Source organism: Limanda limanda, chromosome 22, assembly GCF_963576545.1.
Source record: "Limanda limanda chromosome 22, fLimLim1.1, whole genome shotgun sequence".
NCBI lineage: Eukaryota > Metazoa > Chordata > Actinopteri > Pleuronectiformes > Pleuronectidae > Limanda > Limanda limanda.
In genome coordinates, this window is record NC_083657.1 from 2,275,608 (window position 1) to 2,296,918 (window position 21,311).

Genomic DNA, 21,311 nt, shown 5'->3' on the forward strand with positions numbered 1-21,311 from the left:
GGGGGGGGACTTTTTGAAAATGAGAATAAAACAGACTTTATCCAGGCTTAACCTGTGAGATTTGAAAAGTGACAAATGTGCAGGACCACACAGACATTGTGTAAATAGAGTTTAACACACAACCAGCACACACACACACACACTCTCATGTGGCCTCCTACACTCCGACAGAGTGGAATCACCCTTTAAAAGGAAATGACCCGATGGAACCCGTCCTGACCTCGTGCCGTCTGTCCTCGTCCTCCTGTCCCGTCTCCTGCAGCTTCCTGTTGTGGCTGGACTCCAGGTGGTCGTCCTGGCTCAGCTGGTCGTCGTCCCCCTGCCCGCCCCCCCCCTCGCAGCGGAACAGCAGGGGGGCCATGCAGCAGCCGCTGGTCTGACACCACCCCGGCATCGGGCAGCGCACGCTGGTGACCTCACTTCCTGTGATGTCCTTCGGAATCCCACCGGTGCTTCTCCCCCGGCTCCTTGCTGGTTTCCTGAGGCCTTCTCTTCTTCTTCTCTGGTGCTATTTGAACTGGACTCCTCCCATTGTTCTTCTCATACAACTTTTAAAAAAGTTCTCAGATGTTCTCAACTCTGTCGACATGAACTTCTCCTTCTCGTCCTCCTTCTCTTCCTGGTGTCTCTCTCTCTCTCTCCGTTCCTCCTCAGCTGGATCTCTCCTTCCTCACCAGCGGCTCCTTCACACAACACAAACCTACTTCCTCACTCGCCCACTTCCCCCAGGCAGGAAGCCACGCCTCCTCAGGTGTGCTGCAGGTCACACCTCTTTTATCTGTGTGTGTGTGTCTCTCTCTCTTTCACACACACACACACGCACGCACACGCCCGCACGCACGCGCTCGCACACACACACACACACACAAACAAAGGTGTGGTATGCCAATGCTGTTCACCTGGGGAGGTGTGTGTTTGTGTGTCTGTGTTCGACTCCATTTCCTTGAGGCTATTTATAAAACTCACAGAACCAGTCTGACCACAAACACACACACGTTTGTCTTAGTGAAGACACACAATGACATAACGCATTCCTAGCCCTTCCCCCCCCACCACACCACATCACAGGTAAATACCGAACCCTGAACCTTCCTCTAAAGTTCCACAATCAAAGCAACAACACATCCAATTTAATATGGGTTTGGTTTAAAAGCACCAGAAACAATCTCCTTCCACACTAACACATATTTTCGTCACCACTGACCAGTTGCTTAGTTACAGAGAACGCCACCGGAGAGAAGGAGCAAGGATTTCTCCTCTCGTACCGACGGGTGGAACCGTTACTGATTCTCCGGAGTGTCTCCACCAGAGGAAGTGCACGTGTGAGCGCACGTGTCCGAGTGAGAACCTCCAGGTGATCTGCAGACGTCTGGCCTCCAGAGTTCGTGAAGACGCCGGACGAAGAAGTCGAGAGAGTTTGTGGCGAAAGGAGCCGAACGATGGTGATTGTGTATGACAACAAAATCACTCAATACTCAACATGGTCCCTACAAAGATACAAGTTCACACACACACACACACACATTCAGGGAGGTTGATGTTACACTACTCTGCTGAAGAGAGCTGGAAGCGTCACTGTGATTGTGTGTCTGTGTGTGTTAGTGTGTGTGTGTCTGTGCACTGCTGCCCACGCACTGTCATCGGAGAGCTTTCAGTGTCAGATCAGTGTCTCATCTGCCAAGGCGAATTATAACAAGTGTGTGTGTGTGTGTGTGTGTGTGTGTGTGTGTGTGTTCTTTCAGTCTGCATATCGTTGTGTCTTTAATGAGCAGAAACATGTTGTTCCCTGCAGACACACACACACTGTCTCTCTCTCTCTCTCTCATCGGTGTCTCTCCTCCCTTCTCCACAACTTCTTCTCCTTCTTTTTAACCTCCTCTACCCCCCCCTCCACTCTCTCTCCTCGTGGTTAAATCCATGAACGAGGTCACAGCTTCATCATCAGCAGCGTTAACGACTCACTCATGTGAACTGACTCCGATGATAAAACCCTGTTTTTGTCCCGAGAGGAGAAAAGAGAAAGAGGGTCAGTGTCTCAGCTCCGTTAGCGCCACAGGAAGCTAATTATGCTAATGTCAAAAATCTGTATAGCTTCGCCACGTTGAATTTGAGAACGTAATTAGGTGCAACTGGGATTTCTAATTGTTTTACACGAGCGAAGGGAGTTAAACTTCTTAATTTGTCTTTAAAAAAGAAATATGAGAGAAAGAAGACGAATTAGAAAACGAATCAAGAACTTTTCACGATAATGTTACCGAAGCTGAAAAATTCTCAAAAGAGGAATTTATCCGTCTTGTCATCAAAGCTCAGGCAGAACATCACCTCCAACAGGAATAGCCTTTAATATTTCCTCTTTTTATTTATTGCTCTCTTTCTATTCCTTATTCTGAAAAGCAGCCTTGGCTTCTCAAGAAGCCGGTAGATGAATCCAAATGACTCATTGTGGTTATTATGAAATATCTCCCTTTGAATAATCTCCAGAACAATATGTTTCAACGCCAGAACAATCTGCGGCGTTGGGTTCACAGAATGTAAATGTGGCCGAGCCGGTGTTTTCCTGAGACAATGAGCAGCAGCTGGTTATTCATGAGCTGCTGGAAGCGGCTCGGAGACGGAGACACGTTCAGGTGCGTCTCTGCCGGAGCTAATTAAAACAGACGCAGACACCGACCCCCCCGACCTCTCAGCCACGGACGTGTTTCTGTAATCATGAGGCGCCGCCGTCGGAATGCCAAGCGAGGCTCGAACCAATGTCACCAGCTGGGATTCGGCTTTTTAATAAAAAAAAATTGTTACAGTGCTGCAGTCGCTCATTTCCTCCAGCAGATGGCAGGAGGGGAAAGAGAGGAGAGGGACGGGGGAGGAAGGAGAGAGAACACTAGTGAGCGAAGTGAAAGAGAAAGAAGACGAGTGGATGGAGCGGTGCAGTCGTTAGTGTGTGTGTGTGTGTGTGTGTGTGTGTGTGTGTGTGTGTGTGGGTTTGGAGGTTTATAAATAGAACAGTGCACTGGTTTCCCTGAGAGAAAACACAAATCCATCTCCACGTTCAAATCATGTTCCTCTAAGGTTTTTAAAGTTCTACACAAACACACACACACACACACACACACACGCATGTTTAATGCACTATCAGATGAACCAGACCTGGCTCGTCCCGATGCTGTTAACCCCGCCCATCTGCCGCTCGGAGGTGGATGAAACAAACACCCCGGTATCTGACCTCAGGTCTGGTGTCGTTAGTTACACACAATTTTCTCTCTTTTTTTCGCTTCCTGACATTTTAAAACTTGGTAACGCAACGGCATGCGGGGTTGCCATGGTGACAACTCTCGAAATCAACCTTGAGCTTGACAATGTAAGACACACACACACAGACTCACACACACACAGACACACACACACGAAGTTGAATTCATCAACGTTTTCACCTGGACATTTTTGTGCTGTTCATCGAACAGGAAGTTAACCAGGCTTCCTGTGTTTGTGTGGGTGTCTGTGTGTGTCTGTGTGTGTGCGTGCGGGGGGTCTGTGTGTGTCTGTGTGTGTGTGTGTGTGTGTGTGTGTGTGTGTGTGTGTGTGTGTCCTTGACAAAGTTGTTATGCAAGAAACAGCAAGTAACAGCGAGAAGCATCATTTGAAATAGGAACTGCTTGTCTCATCCGTCATGTATACACACAACGCCTGACCACACACACACACTCTCACACACACACACACACACACACACACACACACACACACACACACGGAGTCAGAACACGGCGTGGGAGGACTTTGCACCATGGCGACCACATCCTGTCTCATGCACCTCTGTGCGTTTATTAATAGACACACACACACACGCACACACACACATCGACGCATGTAAAAACAGCCAGAGAGAATCTGATGACACCCTGTCATTCTTCAGATGGACGGATGTGTGGAGACAGCCACATGCAACACACACACACACACACACACACACACACACACACAGACACACACTTCTGCAAGTTGAGCCACAGTTTGCATGTTGTTGTGCTTTTTGAAACACTGTCCAGTTTTTTGCCTGTGAGGTTTGTTCACTGAAGGACGTGTAATCTGCTGCTTGTGCTGTCGGGGGGGGGGGTTGCCTCCGAGCATACGGACAAAATCTGGCTCTGATGCTGCGTAATCCTTCAACACACACACACAGACACACACACAAACACACAAACACACACAACCGAGCGCTGCGGAATGAAGAGATGAGTCTCAGTCAGAATGAGACGGACGGAGAGACGTGGGAGGAAGTGATTTGTGAAGCTAATCATGTTCGAAATGTTTGCAACAATCAATTTAATACGGAGGAGAGAAGGTGATTCCATGTGAAAGGGAGGAGGAGGAGGAGGAGAGGAGGAGGAGGAGGAGGAGGAGGAGGAGGAGGAGGAGGAGGAGGAGGAGGAGGAGGAGGAGGAGGAGGAGGAGAGGAGATGAGGAGAGAGGAGATGAGGATATAAAAGGGAGGACAGAGGAAAAGAGGAAATGAGGAGATGAGGAGAGGGGGAATCAGGAGGAGGACAAGGAGGAGATAGGATATAAAAGGGAGCAGGAGGAGGAGAGGAGATGAGGAGAGAGGGAATCAGGAGGAGGACAGAGGAGAGGAAAAGAAGGAGATGAGGATATAAAAGGGAGGAGAGAGGAAAAGAGGAGATGAGGAGATGAGGAGAGAGGGAATCAGGAGGAGGACAGAGGAGAGGAAAAGAAGGAGAGAGGATATAAAAGGGAGGAGAGAGGAAAAGAGGAGATGAGGAGATGAGGAGAGAGAGAATCAGGAGGAGGACAAGGAGGATATAGGATATAAAAGGGAGCAGGAGGAGGAGAGGAGATTAGGAGAGAGGGAATCAGGAGGAGGACAGAGGAGAGGAAGAGAGGATATAAAAGGGAGGAGGAGGAGAGGAAAGGAAAAGGAGGAGAGAGGGGAGGATGAACTGCAGGTGGGGCAGAAAGAGGAGAGTAAAGATGGGAGGAGATAAGTGAAGAGGAAATGTGAGTGTGTGTGTGTGTGCGTGTGTGTGTGTGTGTGTGTGTGTGTGTGTGTGTCTGTGTGTGTGTGTGTGTGTGTTGCGTGTGTGTGTGTGTGTGTGTGTGTGTGTGTGTGTGTGTGTGTGTGTGTGTGTGTGTGTGTGTGTGTGTGTGTGTTGTGGCTGGTGATTATCCCTGATGATCACACAGTGCGGTTTAATCTCGTCTCCCGACGCTCACGCACGTTGGTTGTGGCGGAAGCCCGTGTGTTCACGTGCACGTGTGTGTGTGTGTGTGTGTGTGTCTGTGTGTGTGTGTGTGTGTGTCTGTGTGTGTGTGTGTGTCTGTGTGTAAACGATGCATTTTAAAACACATTTGTGATGCATTCTGAAGACATTAAAGACACACTGAATAAAACAGTGTAGGTGTGTGTGAGTGCATCGAGTTGTGTGTGTGTGTGTGTGTGTGTGTGTGTGTGTGTGTGTGTTTGCGCTGCAATGTTTTCATGTCCCTGTGCTGTCAGGCTGTAATTTCTCTTCCACAAACACACACACACACACACACAGACACACAGACACACACACACAGACACAGACACACACAGTAAGCAAACAGAAATGGAGGCTTACTCCTTCTCTCTCTCTCTCTCTCTCTCTCTCTCTCTCTCTCTCTGGCACAGAGTCGTTGTCATGGGAGATTTCCACGGCAACCTGTGGGGGGGCTTTTCCTGCCTCTTGACTCATTCCCCTACAGTGGCGTTCAGAACAAACTGTAACTAACCACCCGACAGTAAACACACAACACCACATCCACAGCTCAACACGGCCGTCAGGGTCGGAGAGATTATTAAACTACGAAGCATTTACTACATTTAATATCGTCTTTCACACCAGAATCAGCAAATCTACTCCGGGTTTTTAAATAATCTTTATCCTTTTTTTTTAATATTTTTGTTTATTGGAAGTAGTTTCACGAGATACAACAATATAACAGGGAATACTTCCATCTTACATTTTTTCCCATCTTTTTATCCCTCCCACATTCCCATCCCCAGCACCCATAACAAACCTATAAACACGAAAAAACAACCAAATATAAAAATAAATAAATAAATAAATAAAATAAAATAAATAATTAAAGGGGAAGGGTGACTTGTTATTAAAAATAAAATAAATGGGGGGGAGGGGGAGGCTCAGTCATCACCATAACGCAGAGATGTCAAAGACTCAATATGACTTAAGAGAGGTCTCCAAGTCTTTTCAAATGAATTTAAGGAACCATTCAGGGAAAATCTAAGCTTTTCAAGACTCATGAACAGTAAAACTTCTTCAACCCACCTACTGTGAGATAATAATCTTTATCCTTTAACTGTATCGTCTTCATGACCTGCTCATGAGATCCGATCACAAGTCGTCGCAGGAGACACATATTAAAAATGCGTTTTCAAACCAGGGGCCTGTTCCCGTCGGATCCATCCGGACGGATGCTACCACCAGGTTCTGCCCGGCTCTTTAGGAAAGCGCCTTCAGCCTTGAGCTGGTCGACGGGTCAATTACATAAACACGAGCTCTGAGAAGTGTCGGATCGGAGGAAAAGCCCCCGGGCTGGAAAACGTTTGTGCAGCTCCAGTTCCTCCGTGCTGCTGCTGCTGCTGGATGTGACGAGAGCAGCTCGGAGCCCGAGGACTCGTGGACTCGAGTCGATCTGGATCAGGTTCAGGATTCAGCACGAGGAGAAGTGTGTCTGTGCATTTTAAATATAGATTAATTTAAGTGTCTTCTTCACACATTCTGCAGGATGAGGCCTGTTGATATAACAACTTTCTGCATAAGCAGCTTTTTCTGGTATCAAATACGAAGAGCGGCTAGCATAACGTTTAACTATAGAGGTCAAGTGGTTCTTTTTGTTATATACAACTACCTTTACTTAAGCTAAAATATCCAAAATATAGGTGTAGATGTACTTTGACTTATTAGTTTGGTCCGTGTCCTATCCACTAACATGGAGGAGGCCTTGTTTATGATCTAAGATTCATTTTAAGACACAGAGGTGGTTTTACTCTGTGTGTATCGCTGGTCACTTCCTGTGAGCCGACTCTTCTTCTCTCTCTCTCTGTTTCTCCCTCGTAGTTAATCTCTTATCTCACTTCCCGTCTCTCCCTCCTTTCTTCTCCCTACACATGAACTCTCATTCTGAGCCTCGGATCAATATCCCTCTTCCATCTCGTCCCTGTTCCTCCTCGGCCCAGTCCGTCTGTTTACTGCCCAGATCGATGCCTCCTCTTCCTCCTCTTCCTCCTCCTCCTCCTCCGCCCTCTTCTTCAAACACGGATTTCTTCTTTCTTTTAACCCTCATTCTCACCTCCCACTGTCCTCGGCCGCTTTGGATTCCGCCGCCGTTCCTTTAACCATCAGTCTTTCTCCCTCTTCTTGTCATCCCACCATCACACTAACTGGTCCACAGGGATCTCCTCCGCCTAATATTACTCGAGAGTTTGCGTCTGACTTACAGGATTTGTCTCGTGAAAAAAGGGAAACTCTGTCTCCGTCAGGTTTTGTGATGTGATGGACGGAGCAGATCTCGGTCTAGACCATAATAATCGGCTCTTTTCCCTGTGTGGTGATTTACCCACAAACCCTCATCCTGCTCAGTCTGCTGCTCCACAGGGCTTTGACCCATGGGGATTAACGGGACGATTCCTGATCCGAACTTTGCTCCACAAGTGTGAGACTCATCAGATCAGAGAGACTGTCTCTCAACTCCTGTCGGTCACTGGGACGTTGGATCAGACCGACGCCAAAACAAACCAGATGAAAATACAGATTTAAAACACGCACGGTAAAGCCTCTCTGCTGAGGAAACGTTGGCCTACTTGAAATTCATGAAATAACAAGGTTGTGTCACAAAAAACAACAAAAGCAATATTTGAAATGCAATCGCTTGAACACAGAATCTACAGTAGCTCATCTGATTTAGTATCCTGCTCCTCTAGAGGGCGCTCACTGTCAGCCGGGCCTTTCCTTTTTGATTTGAATTTATGGAAAACGCGAACAAGCATCTCAGGATGAATTCACTTGTTGGATTCATCGTGACCGACCGGGCGGAGTCGTTATGAAACCGTGACCTTTGCTGAACTCTGTGGAAACACTTACACAAGCAGAGCGGTTTCAAGAGCGCCTCTCTCCGAGCTGCTAATGAAACGCACTTCTCCTCCTCCTACTCTCTCCATCCCTTTGCCACTTCTCCGCCTTTTCCATTTTCAACCACCACCGAACTGAGCTGCCCCCTCGAGAAGCTCTTCCATCCCTCTCCTCCCTCTCCTCCCTCCGCTCGCTCCTTCTCTGCCTCCATTACTTTCCCCTTCACTGTTTACATAAAACTCGCAAAAGTTAAAATAACCTGGCTCTGCACGCACATGTAGTGTCCACAAGGGGATAAATCAACACACATAAACACGCGTGCTGACGGAAACACATGGCCGCCGTGTCCTGACAACCCTCCAACGAGCTGATGCTGTATTTGTTTAACAAAACGACGTCTAAATTTAGACCCCGAGTCCCAGCGGAGGCTAAAAATGGAGCCAATCGCTCGTGTGTGTGTGTGTGTGTGTGTGTGTGTGTGTGTGTGTGTGGTAACTTTTATAATATCTGCTTGAGGTCACGTCTCGCAGGGTTCATGTCCACATTCTTGTGGCCACGACAGAAATGTCTCTGGTTGGGAGAGGACGGACCCAGCACTGGACACTCTGCATGAATATTTCATGTCTTTTATTATTCGTTCTCTGTTGTTTGGATCCGAACATGTGGAGAGCCGGAGTCCAGTCGGGTAGTGGAGGTGTGGAAGGAGAGGGATTACAGCCGCTGGTGTTTACCCGTGTGGGCGTCGGCTGTATATGAACTGGGAGGGGTCTCTGCGTCTTATCAGCGCTTCGTGGTCACGTCACATTGACTGGGAACTTTTGTGTAACCGCAGGAGGAAGTGACTGGTAACACAAATGCAAAGCGACGCTGCGTTGAACTGGTTTTTTCGTTTTACATTCAAATGCAAAGTGAGGCAAAGTGTGCTCTCGTTATTTTTCTGCTGTGCGTGTTCATTTTGTCTTTGTGCGAATGTTCCTGTGACGCACGACAAACCGGAAGAGTTTCACATTCAACCAGTGGCTGCACCAGCAAAAGACTTCTCAACTGGAGAAGAAATATGAAATATAGAAAACATACTTGCAAATTTACAGATTCTGGATAAATGACATATCGTGATGTGTCTTTAAACCCAACAAAACCATCAAAACAATGTAGATTATGTATTTTAGAGACTTTCTGCAAAGAGGTGGACTCACAGAAGAAAGAGGCAGATGGAGAGAAAGAGGTGCGTTCAAGTTTGTGACTGTGTGTTAACAACATGATCGGTTCTCGTCTGTGTGAGGCGACAGAACGCTGCACAGCAGGAACACTCGCACTGACCTGAAACAGAGAGAGAGAGAGAGAGAGAGAGAGAGAGAGAGAGAGAGAGAGAGAGAGAGAGAGAGAGAGAGAGAAGACCACAGGAGAGAAAGAGATGGAGACAGAAAGATAGAAAGGACGACAAAGAAAGAATGCGCAAGATTAAGATAAGTAAGATAAAAGAAAGTGAGATCAAACCAAAGCAGACGGAGAAGAACGACGTGTGAAAGAAAAAGAGAAACACAAAAAAAAGTCAAAATGCAAAAGAGAGAGAAACAGAACAAATAGAAATCAGAGAGAAAGAGAAGAAAGAGAAGGAAGCGGAGGAATAAACACAGAGAGAGGATTTACCATATTCAGTCAGAGGCTGCTGTCAAACATCCACACGACAGAAATAGACTTTCTACAAAGGGTTCGCCGAGTTGTTACAAAGCATGACAAACTGTGTGGGTCTCTCTGTGTGTGTGTGTGTCTCTGTGTGTGTGTGTGTGTCTTTTCTCAGCACTCCATCTGTGAGTCTCTGATTCCCTCGTTCATCAGACTGAAGGGAATCCTGCAACAACACACACACCTACGTTAAATACAAAGGCCTCTCATCAGCCACCTTCCTCCTCCATTACACATCTTTCATGTCACACACTCTCAACCCACTTCTTCTTCTTCACCTCCTTCCTCTCTCTCTCTCTCTCTCTTCACCTCCTCTCTCTCTCTCTCTGATCAGATCCGTGTTTAGAAAACTCAACGTCTGCTCTGGGTTTCGAAGGATGTGGCTTTTTTTTTTTTCTCGCACTTGCAAACAATACAAGTCTTTCCTGGTAGAAGCCTCAGTACATGTGAACAGGGTGTGTGTGTGTGTCTGTGTGTGTGTGTGTGTGTTTGAGTGTGTTAGGTTCGACGCCGTGTGTGTTGTGTGTGTCTCTGAGAATATGAGGCCAATTTGTTTGTGTTTGTGCGGCGGTTTCATTACCCAGATTGGAAAGCTGAGAAATGAATAAAGGAGCAGACAGTGGGGGGGGGGGGGGGGGGGGGTTGTTGTCTTTCTGATAAGTTGCCAATAAAAACCCGTGTGATTCACGGTCTGGCCCGGCGCTCGGCTCGATGACGGAGGAGAGAGAGAGAGAGAGAGAGAGAGAGAGAGAGAGAGAGAGAGAGAGAGAGAGAGAGAGAGAGAGAGAGAGAGAGAGAGAGAGAGAGAGAGAGAGAGAGAGAGAGAGAGAGAGAGAGAGAGAGAGAGAGAGAGAGAGAGAGAGAGAGAGAGAGTGGCAGACGCCGAGGCAGCCAGAGACAAAAGGCCGAGTCAGGGGAGCGAGGTGGAAACGGAGAGGAGTCGGATGAGAGCTTCTTCCTAATATGATTATAAATTGTCTTCTCCGCATCTTTCCTGTGCCAGTGGCGTCCTTGGCCTGGCCACGCCCACCAGGCCAACTACGCTAAGTGCTCGCTAGGAAGAGATGAAACGGAGGAGGCGCGGCTGGCGGAGGTCAAAAGGACACCCGGGGCGTTCAGAAGATGGATCAACGCGAGACAGACGCCATCTTCGAAACGAAGGAGTTGAGGTCGGACGCCGGCAGGAAGCGAGGAAGCCAAATGGACGGGCTATTGCCCCCTGGTGGCCGGCTGGAGTACAGGTCATTAGAGGTCAGCCACAAACCTCTCGTGACCTCCGATCGATGGTTTTCTGAGGCAGCAGCAACATGTGACCCATCCCCTTCTCTGACCCTGAACACACATCTACACAATGTGATGAAATACTGTGACGGGCAACAAGTGGCTTGTGTTACAGCTCTGGGGACTGGGAACTACACAACACAACAACTGGCGTGTATAGAGGGTTTACCTTTACACACACACACACACACACAGAGACACACACACACACACACACACAGACACACACACACACACACACACAGGGTTCAGAGTTCTGACATCGACTGTCATTAACAGATGTGTTTTTGCTGACTCAGGCTGTCACTCTTCATGTGGTACTTCCAGTCACAGGGTGTGACAGCGCAAACACACACACACACACACACACACACAACACACACACACTGCTGATTGTGCAAGCTGCCGTCACAAAGACTAAACTGAATCATAAAGTGTATCTGTGTTCTCAGGAAAAGTATTGCAAAATCAACTTGTGTGTGTGTGTGTGGCTGATTGTGGCTGTGTGTGTCTGTGTGTGTGTGTGTGTGTGTGTGTGTGTGTGTGTGTTGTGGCGACAGCCTCTTGCTTCCTGTTAAAGAGCTTTCCAGAGAGAGGGCCTGAACAACCCCAGTGTGAATCTATTTTTGGCAGCAGAGGGAACGAGCTGACGAGCTGCACGGGGTTAAAACAACACAAAGTCGCACACAGAGGCGTCACAAACACAACAGAGGGGCTGGAAAAAAAAAACACACAAAAAAAACAACAGCAAACGGAACGAGAGCAGAAGAGCAGAGAGGGAAGTCGGAGTGTGAGCGTTTCTCTCTCTCGGCCTGTTTGGGTGTTTTGAAGGCCGACCCCCCCCCCGACTGGATCCACGGTGCCCCCCCCCCCCCCCCCCATATCAAGATCCATGAACTCTTCCTTTGGAAAGTGATAACACAATCCTGGATCAGCGTCACACTTTGATCAGTTAATGATTTATACTTCCCTGTTTATTATGACAAAGTAAAACCTGAGTGACGGAAACAGACGAAGAGATTTCAGGCTTTGTGTTGTCAGCGTCCATTAGCCAGCAGACACACACACACACACACACACACACACACACACGCTGATTGATAACACACATTAACACGTTAGCAGCCTGACACACAAACAAACGCACACCTGTCAAGACTGAAACATGTTTGCTCATTAGTGATAACACACACACACACACACACACACACACACACACACACACACACACACACACACACACACACACAAGCAAACAGCTGTTCCTCACTGAGAAGACACATTAGTTCATTAGTGTACACACAAACACACACACAAACACACACACAAACACACACGATATTGTTGTATCCTCATTAGCACATTTCCAAAGTGAGTGTCACTATGTTGCACAAAGATAACTCAACAGTGTCTCTCACACACACACACACACACACACACAGACAGACACACACAACCTCCTCATGCAGGGATGACGACAAGATGGAGGGATGAAGAAAAGACAGCGATGGTGAAAGTGGACGAGTGAAAGAATTAAAGAAAGACCAGAATAGAAAGAGACGCTGAATTCACCTCCAGTCACTTCCCCCTCCTCCTCCTCCTCCTCCTGCTGCTGCTGATGATGATGATGATATTAATCTCTCAGGTCTCGAGTCTTTTGAAGTTTTAAAAAAGTGCTTTGAAAGAAGAAGAGAAACGAGGGAGCTCGTCCTCCCCGCAACACAAAATCAAACGCTCGACACTCGACACTCGACACGTGTTTCCAGCTGCTGAGCAAACACCCGACTGCTCTCACTCATCTGCCGGGGGATGATCTCCTGTTGCAGGCCTTTGTTTGCCCAACCTTTTATTTGCTGGAGATAACCTGAATAGATACAGAGGATCTACAGGACACGGGTCAAATAACCTGGAGCGAGTCCGAGCAACAAGGAAAGAACTGGAGGATCTCAGAGAGGAACTCAGTCCCTTTAGATCCACGTTAAAGGGACTCTTACCTTTGTTGCTTTTTTACACTTTTTGTGGATAAGGTTAAATTGGTATTAATAAGGTAATGACACTCTAAAATGCAAGACAGACCCACCAGGAGTAAAAACAAACAATTATTTCACTCTCATAATATTTAGTGAAAACTTCAACCAATAAAATTCTTCGGACCGAAGGACCTTATTGGCCGACAGACCTGTCTGTTTGCTGCATGGAAACAGACAGGAAGCCCGTCTGCTTCTTGTGGCGCATTCGGGCCCGGTGCAAATAACCATTGAACTGAAAAAATATATATGTGAGTGTAAATGTATATAACTTACCGGTGCTTCTGAATCCGAATCCATTGCTTTGGTAAACAAAAACTCACGTGCGTGCGCGGAGGCAGTAGCTTGTAAGTCTGCTTGTAAATAAAGTTTCTTCAAAAAAATACCGCGGATGGGAACGAGGGGGTGGGGCATTGGAGGAAGGCGGGATGATTTGAATGTGCTGTAATTCTCAAATGCAACAAAGGTAAGAGTCCCTTTAAACGCACTCGGAAATATCTGTACCCGAAGTATGTCTCACTATTTTAGTCCAAATCCATATTAACCATGTTTAATAAAGTGGAAAACAGATTTAAGATCTTTCTTGTTCCATCGAGTATCATGGAAACTTGTCCATTTAGCTTTTTAGCGTTATCTTGCTGACGAATGGACGGGGGTGAAAACATAACCTGGTGGGTATAAAAAGAGCAAAAAACAAATTTGCTCTTTGAAAGAAATGACTAATAAATTACTAAGACTGATACTGATGTATTATATTACTGCAGTGAGATAAAATCCACTATGTTCCACTTGGTTGTTATTCTGAAATCCAAATGGAAACGACAACAATGAGAACAAAAGGTTGATAAAAGACTTCAGTTCTTCTTTTGGCTCCAGGACTCTTGTTGAAATGTAATTAAAGCCGTTATTGACAGATACAGGATCAATAATATGATTCTTCTGGATTTAAAGCAGCATTAGTAATTAGCTTCTAGTCGCCCTGAAGCACCGGGCGGGCGGAGTTTCACATTCAACATTATTCATTTCATTTTATGCATATTTTATTGATTAAATTAATCACAAATAATGTAAATAATGGTTTTAAATCTGAGAAAGAAAGTAAGAAAGAGAGGCTCTTCTCAGGTTTCACCCTGGTCTCCTGCAGGATATCGATTAAATTCGAATTAAGGGCGTAAGTAAGACAGATCGTGGACGTGAGGGAGACGTTACAAAGACAAAGTGAGACAGAGAAGAGGTGAGGGACAGAAGAAGGGAAGAGGGGATGAGAGCAGAGGACGATGGAGGTCGGAGAGGATGAAGAGATCAAGGCAGGAGAAATAAAACACACAACCGGGGGGTGAAGCAATGAAAAGACAAGAATCCAAATAAGACACAAAAAACAAAAACGCTGAGAAGGACAAAGAGGAAGTGAACGTGTTCGAAAAAGGTTTCCTCTTTTTTAAGCTACAGTAAACTGTCACTCTAAAAATAGAATGGAGTTCAGGTAATGACTCTTCTGTCCGCATTTGGTTTCAATTCATTAAATCAGGTCGCAGACTGAGATATTCATGTAGTGAAACTGATATATATATAGATATGTTTTATACAAAAAAAACTTGAAAAGAAACAAGTCAGAAAACATTTTAAACACAGGAAGCAACGTTTTTTTCGATTCATGTCTTAAAGTTGGAGACGAATCTGTGAAGAGGAACGAAACCCGACCTCAGCAGCTTCCGTTCAAAGCTCCTCCCCCTTTGTCTCACCAGACAAATCCACTGCAATGCAAACCAGTTATGAAATATCTCTAGATTGTTTAACTCTAAAATGATTTCAGATGGTTTCAGGTTATTCCTTCATATGAGCTGGTGTTCATTCTACCAGTTAGAGACCAGTTGCCCTGTGGTGGAAACTAATAAAGATCAGAATAAAGAATTAAAATGAACATTTCTATCATGTGAAATAAACGAGAGCAGCTGGACTTCAATCCCTCCGTTTTCATTTTGCTCTAAGTGAATCAGAGCTACTTTCTCATTCTCTCTCTCTCTCTTTCCTCCACTCTCTAATTTCTCCTCCATCCCTCGCTCCTCATCTCTTTCCATCTCTCTCTCTCTCTCTCTCTCTCAGTATTGACCCACACACTATAGCAGCTGTATCGCATCAAGCCAAGGGCATAAATCACATCGCACACACACAGCGCTGACCATCCCACACACACTCTCCTCAAGCCATTTCTGTTTACCGTCCCACACACTCACACACACACACACACACACACACACACACACACACACACTATAACTCGTCCTCATCACCACTGCGGTGAACACCCACACACATCTCTGTACCGGCAGTGAGATGCAGATAAAATAAAAAGTACAAATATAGCCGGTATGATTCCAAAGCACCGTGTAGGAAACTCTACAGGCAAATCAAAAAATAAAAGCGTTACTTGTTGGTCACCACTCAAACAGCCAGAAATATGACTGGTTATATAATCTGAGGTGGTGTTGCTATTTTAGACGGGAATGTGTTCGCTTGGGAGGAAGAGAAAACGTAAGAATTATCGATTTCTCACTTCTAAAAATGACATCAAGGCAAAAAACTAATGTGAAAAAGCAGAAAGATATTAGGATCCATAAAGAAAAACAAGTTGGATTCGAGACAGAAAAGGTTGCTCGTGTCGTTTTGAATTAAATCTTGAATTATTCACTTTTTAAGAGACAAGTTTGGGAGGAAAAAACTCTCCGGAGACAAAATGGAAGATTTACAACCCGGAGAGAAGAACTCATGCTGAGAAATGAATAAAGAGAGAACATCTAAGAAATGGGAGGAGGAAGAATAAGATGGAGAGAAGGAGGAAAGAAAGGATAAAGGAGACGTTATGTGCACCACAATGAAGGTGCTGCCCTTTTCTGTGTGTTTGTTTGTGTGTACTCTCACATGCACGGTCATTAGAGCGTGTACGCATCACACACACACACACACACACACACACACACACACACACACACACACACAGACACACAATTCAAAGAAGCTTGTTTGCTCTTTGGCCTCATTCTCTTCCTGCGTCTCCTTTATTTTCCAGGACAAATGAGAGCGAACAGGAGGAGGAGGAGGAGGAGGAGGAGAGGAGAGGAGGACGGAAAAAGAAAGAGTGTAAATAATCCCGCAGGTAAAGAGACAATAAGGAGGAAGGGAATCACGGGTCAGGTGGAGGAAAACAATCAGCTGGAAACACAACTTACAGACTTCTGCTTCGAGGAGTGACACAGCAAAAAGTGCGTCCACTTCCCTGGACTGCTGCTTCACAAACAACACAACTCAGCTGCAACACAACGTTTTAAATCAGGCAGGTCATTTTACACAACTTCATCATCCCTCTGCTTCTCTTCACAGTTTGGAGCCACTAGAAGGACGTCGTACTTTCTATAATCACAATGCGAATCCTTCCTTTTCGTGTCATTTCAGATCATTTGCTTTTTATTTCTAATCCCCACTCTGGGCCTTTTAGTCCCTCACAAGTGATTGTGTGATGGCGAGTGTCGGTAAATGGATGAAACAGGATTATGGCTCCATCGATCGGACGCATCACTGTATTGATGATCTCTGCTGGACTGTGAGTTATGCTGCACTCCACCATAATAAAACCTGATATATCTGGATGAACTCTGTGATATCGACAGGCTGCAACGTGTTCTCTGGCTTTATGGTTACGGGCGTAAACCCACACAGACGTGCGTTAAGAGCTTAAACTACCATAAACAAAAGATAATGATCCCAGACTGTTAATATCAGGTCTGAGCATTACAGTAAATACTATTATGGCACTAACCCCGGTATTACAAAAGATAGATTATGCATATGAATTTGATCTTTGCAAAGAAACACGATCACTGTCTCTAAACGTCTTAAAATCAAAGTTAGAGGCATTTGTTCCTTGTGTAGTTGAGACAGAAGAGAAACGAGATGATGTGAAACAAATACTTGAAGCGGACATTCAGGCTACGTGTCTCATTTATATTAGGATCAATAAAGAAAAACAAGTTGGATTCGAGACAGAAAAGGTTGCTTGTGTCGTTTTGAATTAAATCTTGAATTATTCACTTTTTAATCACTGTCTTTAAACGTCTAAAAATCAAAGTTAGAGGCATTTGTTCCTTGTGTAGTTGAGACAGAAGAGAAACGAGATGATGTGAAACAAATACTTGAAGCGGACATTCAAGGCTTCGTGTCTCAGCAGCTCGAGAACGTTTTCTCATCTTCAGAATAAACCACTGGAGCAAAGGTGGTTGAGTCGACTTCTCATAACCTCTGCACAGACAAGCTGGTGCAAGTCCGAGGTCCAAACCAGAACGAGTCTCACAGAGAAACTCACGGGATTCAACCTTCAAGGGTTTTTCAATCCAATCAGCCCGAGTTTAGAGCGTCAGACAATTAGCGAACCTCCAGAGTCTCACTCTGAACAGAAGGTTTGACTCTGGACGAGATGAAACCGGCCCCATCGAGGCCTCGTTATCACTGAAGTTCATCTCTCAACCCAAAGATATTTAATTACGACGCCCACCTCTTCTTCCTCCAGAGAAACGGACACGAGGAGTTTCTCTCGTTAAGCGACTCGGCGCCGAGGAGCTGGATTCATCTCACGCTGTCGAGGATGTCATGTCGGAGTTGATCAGAATTAGCACCTCCTTAACGAGTGCGCCAACACTCTGCCGCGCTAACAAGTTCGCTAACTGGCAGGAGACGGGATGAGGCGAGGCAGCGATACACAACAACACACACACATTTGTACTTCGACCACATTTACATTGACGCCAATATTACAACTATGACCTTATTCTGAATAAGACGTGTCCTCACTTTTGCAAGTATCACAATGCAAGAACACACACACATAGAAACACACACACACTAACACATAACCATACTCGGCCACATGTACACAAACGGAAACACACAAATCCTCTCAATCATCGTTGTCTGTGATGTATAATCCTGGCGAACATAATCTAAATCACACGTATTAGGTACACACACAATCCAATCAACACACACACACACACACACACACACACAACTGAACTAATCACAGCGGCGTGAGTTTGACTGACAGCTGGTGACAGATTCTTTCCACCAATGAGAAGGGAGCTGCGTGATGACATCACTACACTGAGACGGCTGCAGTTTAAAAAGCGGAGCCGGGATCCAAAAAGTAAGAAACAAATCAATTAATCATTTCACTTATAAAATGATTAATTTAAATCCAAATGTTGAAGATGTCGTAATATATTAAATACAAAAACTTCTAGAACTAAATTATGGAAAAAATAATGAGATGAACTAACGTCATAACTATATACTTGAAAACTATTACTCCTGTATTACATTTATTTTTTAACTTTGATAAACAAGTTAGTTGCAATGAAGTTGAATTTTCTTATTGAAATTTAAAGAAGTTAAATAATTTTTGATCTGGTTAACTTGACATATACGACAAAGAAAAACAATCGACTTTATATTCGAGGCTTTAACCCATAATTCTCCGACCCTGAAACCATGGCAACCCCCTGCTGTCTCTGCTTCCTGCCCTTACATGGGCGCACGCATCATAACCACGCGCCACATTATGCCGGCGCCCGATGAGATTATCCGATCAATACCAGTCTGATATGTAATACTATTATCTGCTCCTGGAACCCAGTGGCGTTACGGGTATCAAGTGTCTCCTATTGATCCCCACGCGATTCACAGTTAATGGAAAGAATTACAGGAAATGGATAATTATTATGGAGTTTGCACTGGTGTCATCTGTTTGTTTCCATTCCAGCTGAAGCGTCTTCTCATCGTGAACACGAGCTCGTCAATAACTAATGAGTCAGTTGTGAATGTGAGGATTTTCCAGTAAGAGACGAATCTCACCGCGTCAATATCTTCCAATAAAACAGCGTCCAGGGGCCGATGAGCCGCCGTCACCGAGCCGACAGGAGAGGAAGCTGTTACTGCGCTATTACATCTGAGATATGAATATGACTCGATGAGAAGAACGCAGACAGGAAGTGGACGAGGCCTGAGCAGGAAGTCAGCCGCCTCAAGACGAGAGTTTGATTTGAGAAAAGACAGACAAAGTTGAAGATGCTCCAGTGGGCTGAGGTAAGAAGGTAACACCCGAGGAGTTCAAGGTCGTGTGTGTTTGTGTGTTTGTGTGTTTGTGTGTCTGTGTGTGTCTGTGTGTGTATGTGATATAAAAGCAGGCGTCCTTCAAAAGGCTCTGGATCCACACGCATTCATTCTTTTGGTAAAATTTTTCCATTTTAAATGAGCTCTTGAATAAACGAGCAGCTCAGATGTGTAACCGTGGCTCCCTGATGAAAATCTCCCCGAGTTAAACACATTAAACTAAAAGTTGTATCCCTCCCTGGTTTGACAACATTAGTTTTAATCTGAGATTAATCTTATTTTAATGTGTATTCAGCCAAGCAAACAAACTTTAAAATAAGGTGCAACTTTCTCAAATAGCTGGAAAGCAAACGATCTCTGACAAGAATTCCCAGTTTCCTGACTTTTCCAGCGTTAAACACAATATTCCCAAAGCTCTTCGCCCACTGGGAACACTGGGATGAATGGATAAAACAGCAGCAATGTCATAATCCCATTTCCACCTCCACATACACACACAGACACACACACAGACACACACTCTCCTCTGTCCTACCTTGGTCCTGATCTGTCCCGAGGTGGACACTTTGCGGATCAGTTTGTGGGACGTGTCTTCTTGTTCTCCGTCGCTGTCCGACGACTCCTCCCCAGCTTCTCCAGACTGAAAGCAACAATTCAGATACGAGTCAAATATTAATAATAAAAAAACACCTGAGGGGCAAATTACCCGAATCATATCTTAACCTCTCAGGACTCAAACACTAGTGACAAAAAGTCAGAAGTGGAAACGTAAAGAAAATGACTTTCAAACCAGCCTCATAACAATGACTTCACATTTCCAGTCACTCTGATCAAACACAGTTATTTAGAAACAGCTGAAATCAAGTCAAACAGGAAACTAGAATAAACAGAAGTTAACTTTTCATCAACAACAAGCTGCTTTCACACTTTCCCTGATGTCTGATGCTCAGAGTCTAAACACAGAATGACGAAAATGACAAACGCCTTGAGATTCACGTCGTCCTCCTGTGAGCGAATGTGATTCCCCCTTTTTATTTTGACAGTACATGTCGTGTAGGGAACATTTCTAAACCTGTTCTTCATAAAAATCTATTTTTGCAGCAACTTCAGGGAACTTAACCTCAGAAATCCAGAAGTGTTGCGTACAGGACGAGAAGTGTTCAGACTTGCTTCAGGACCAGGAGAGAAAAACCAGTTCAGCAGTTTCACTCCTGAGGCCCGAAGCTCAACCTGACTCCCACAGAGACTTTAATCATATCATATCATGTTCTAATAAGTGGAAGTTTTACATGGGGAGGATCAATATTTACCAAAGGTCCAATTTTAAAAGTACAAAATTCTAAATATCTGAAAGAAACAGTTATGCAAGTTTCACAGAAGGTACAAATGAGACTTTCAGAGCCTGGTCACACGAGTGCAGCCGTGGTCGACCTTCTCTCTCTCTCCGGAGTTTATGCAACTTTCTCCTGCATGCGTGTGACCGGGCTTTAATTCTGCAAACTGCCACCACACTTCCTCTTTTCTTCACAGATATATTCAGACGCCGTGACGTGTACCACACCTCGGCCGGGAGAGTAAATCTGTTTGTGACAAAGCATTCGGACGCAGCTGCAGCTTCACATTTCATCCTGTCGGTTAGAGGAAAGGGTTTTAATTAAGAGCCTACTCACGATGAGAGTCCTCTCGGCGTCGGCTTGGGGCGACCCCAGCGAGTCGCCCGGCTCCGCCACGTACAGGACGTTGGGGTTCAGCTTGGACGCCATGATGAGTCAACGGCGAAGGGCAGAGGGAGAAAGGGAGGTTGTGGAGATGGGTGAAAAAGTTTGGCACTTGCTGAAGAGGAGGAGGAGGAGGAGGAGGAGGAGGAGGAGGAGGAGGAGGAGGAGGAGGGATGGAGAGGGTAAAAGTGTGGCGAGACGTGAGCGCTTCACCAAGCGGAGGAGGAGAGAGAGTCTCGTCCTCTCTCTTCCCGATCCAGGGACGACTCTGGAAAAGATGGAGGGATGAATTATTGATCAGGAGAAGGAGGGGA

The 21,311-nt window shown here is 45.6% G+C and overlaps 1 protein-coding gene across 1 annotated transcript in view; it reads right to left on the bottom strand.

Moving 5' to 3' along the window:
• The window catches only part of si:dkey-172j4.3 (diacylglycerol kinase delta), a 43,632-nt gene extending 22,552 nt beyond the window's left edge, over positions 1 to 21,080 (bottom strand). Inside the window, exons 1-2 of the mRNA XM_061066536.1 lie at positions 20,950 to 21,080; positions 19,815 to 19,919 (exon numbers count right to left, since the gene is read on the bottom strand). Coding sequence (XP_060922519.1) covers positions 19,815 to 19,919; positions 20,950 to 21,042 — 198 coding nt within the window. The 5' untranslated portion in view covers positions 21,043 to 21,080. The remainder of the gene's footprint in view (positions 1 to 19,814; positions 19,920 to 20,949) is intronic.
• Between the last annotated feature and the right edge of the window lie 231 nt (positions 21,081 to 21,311).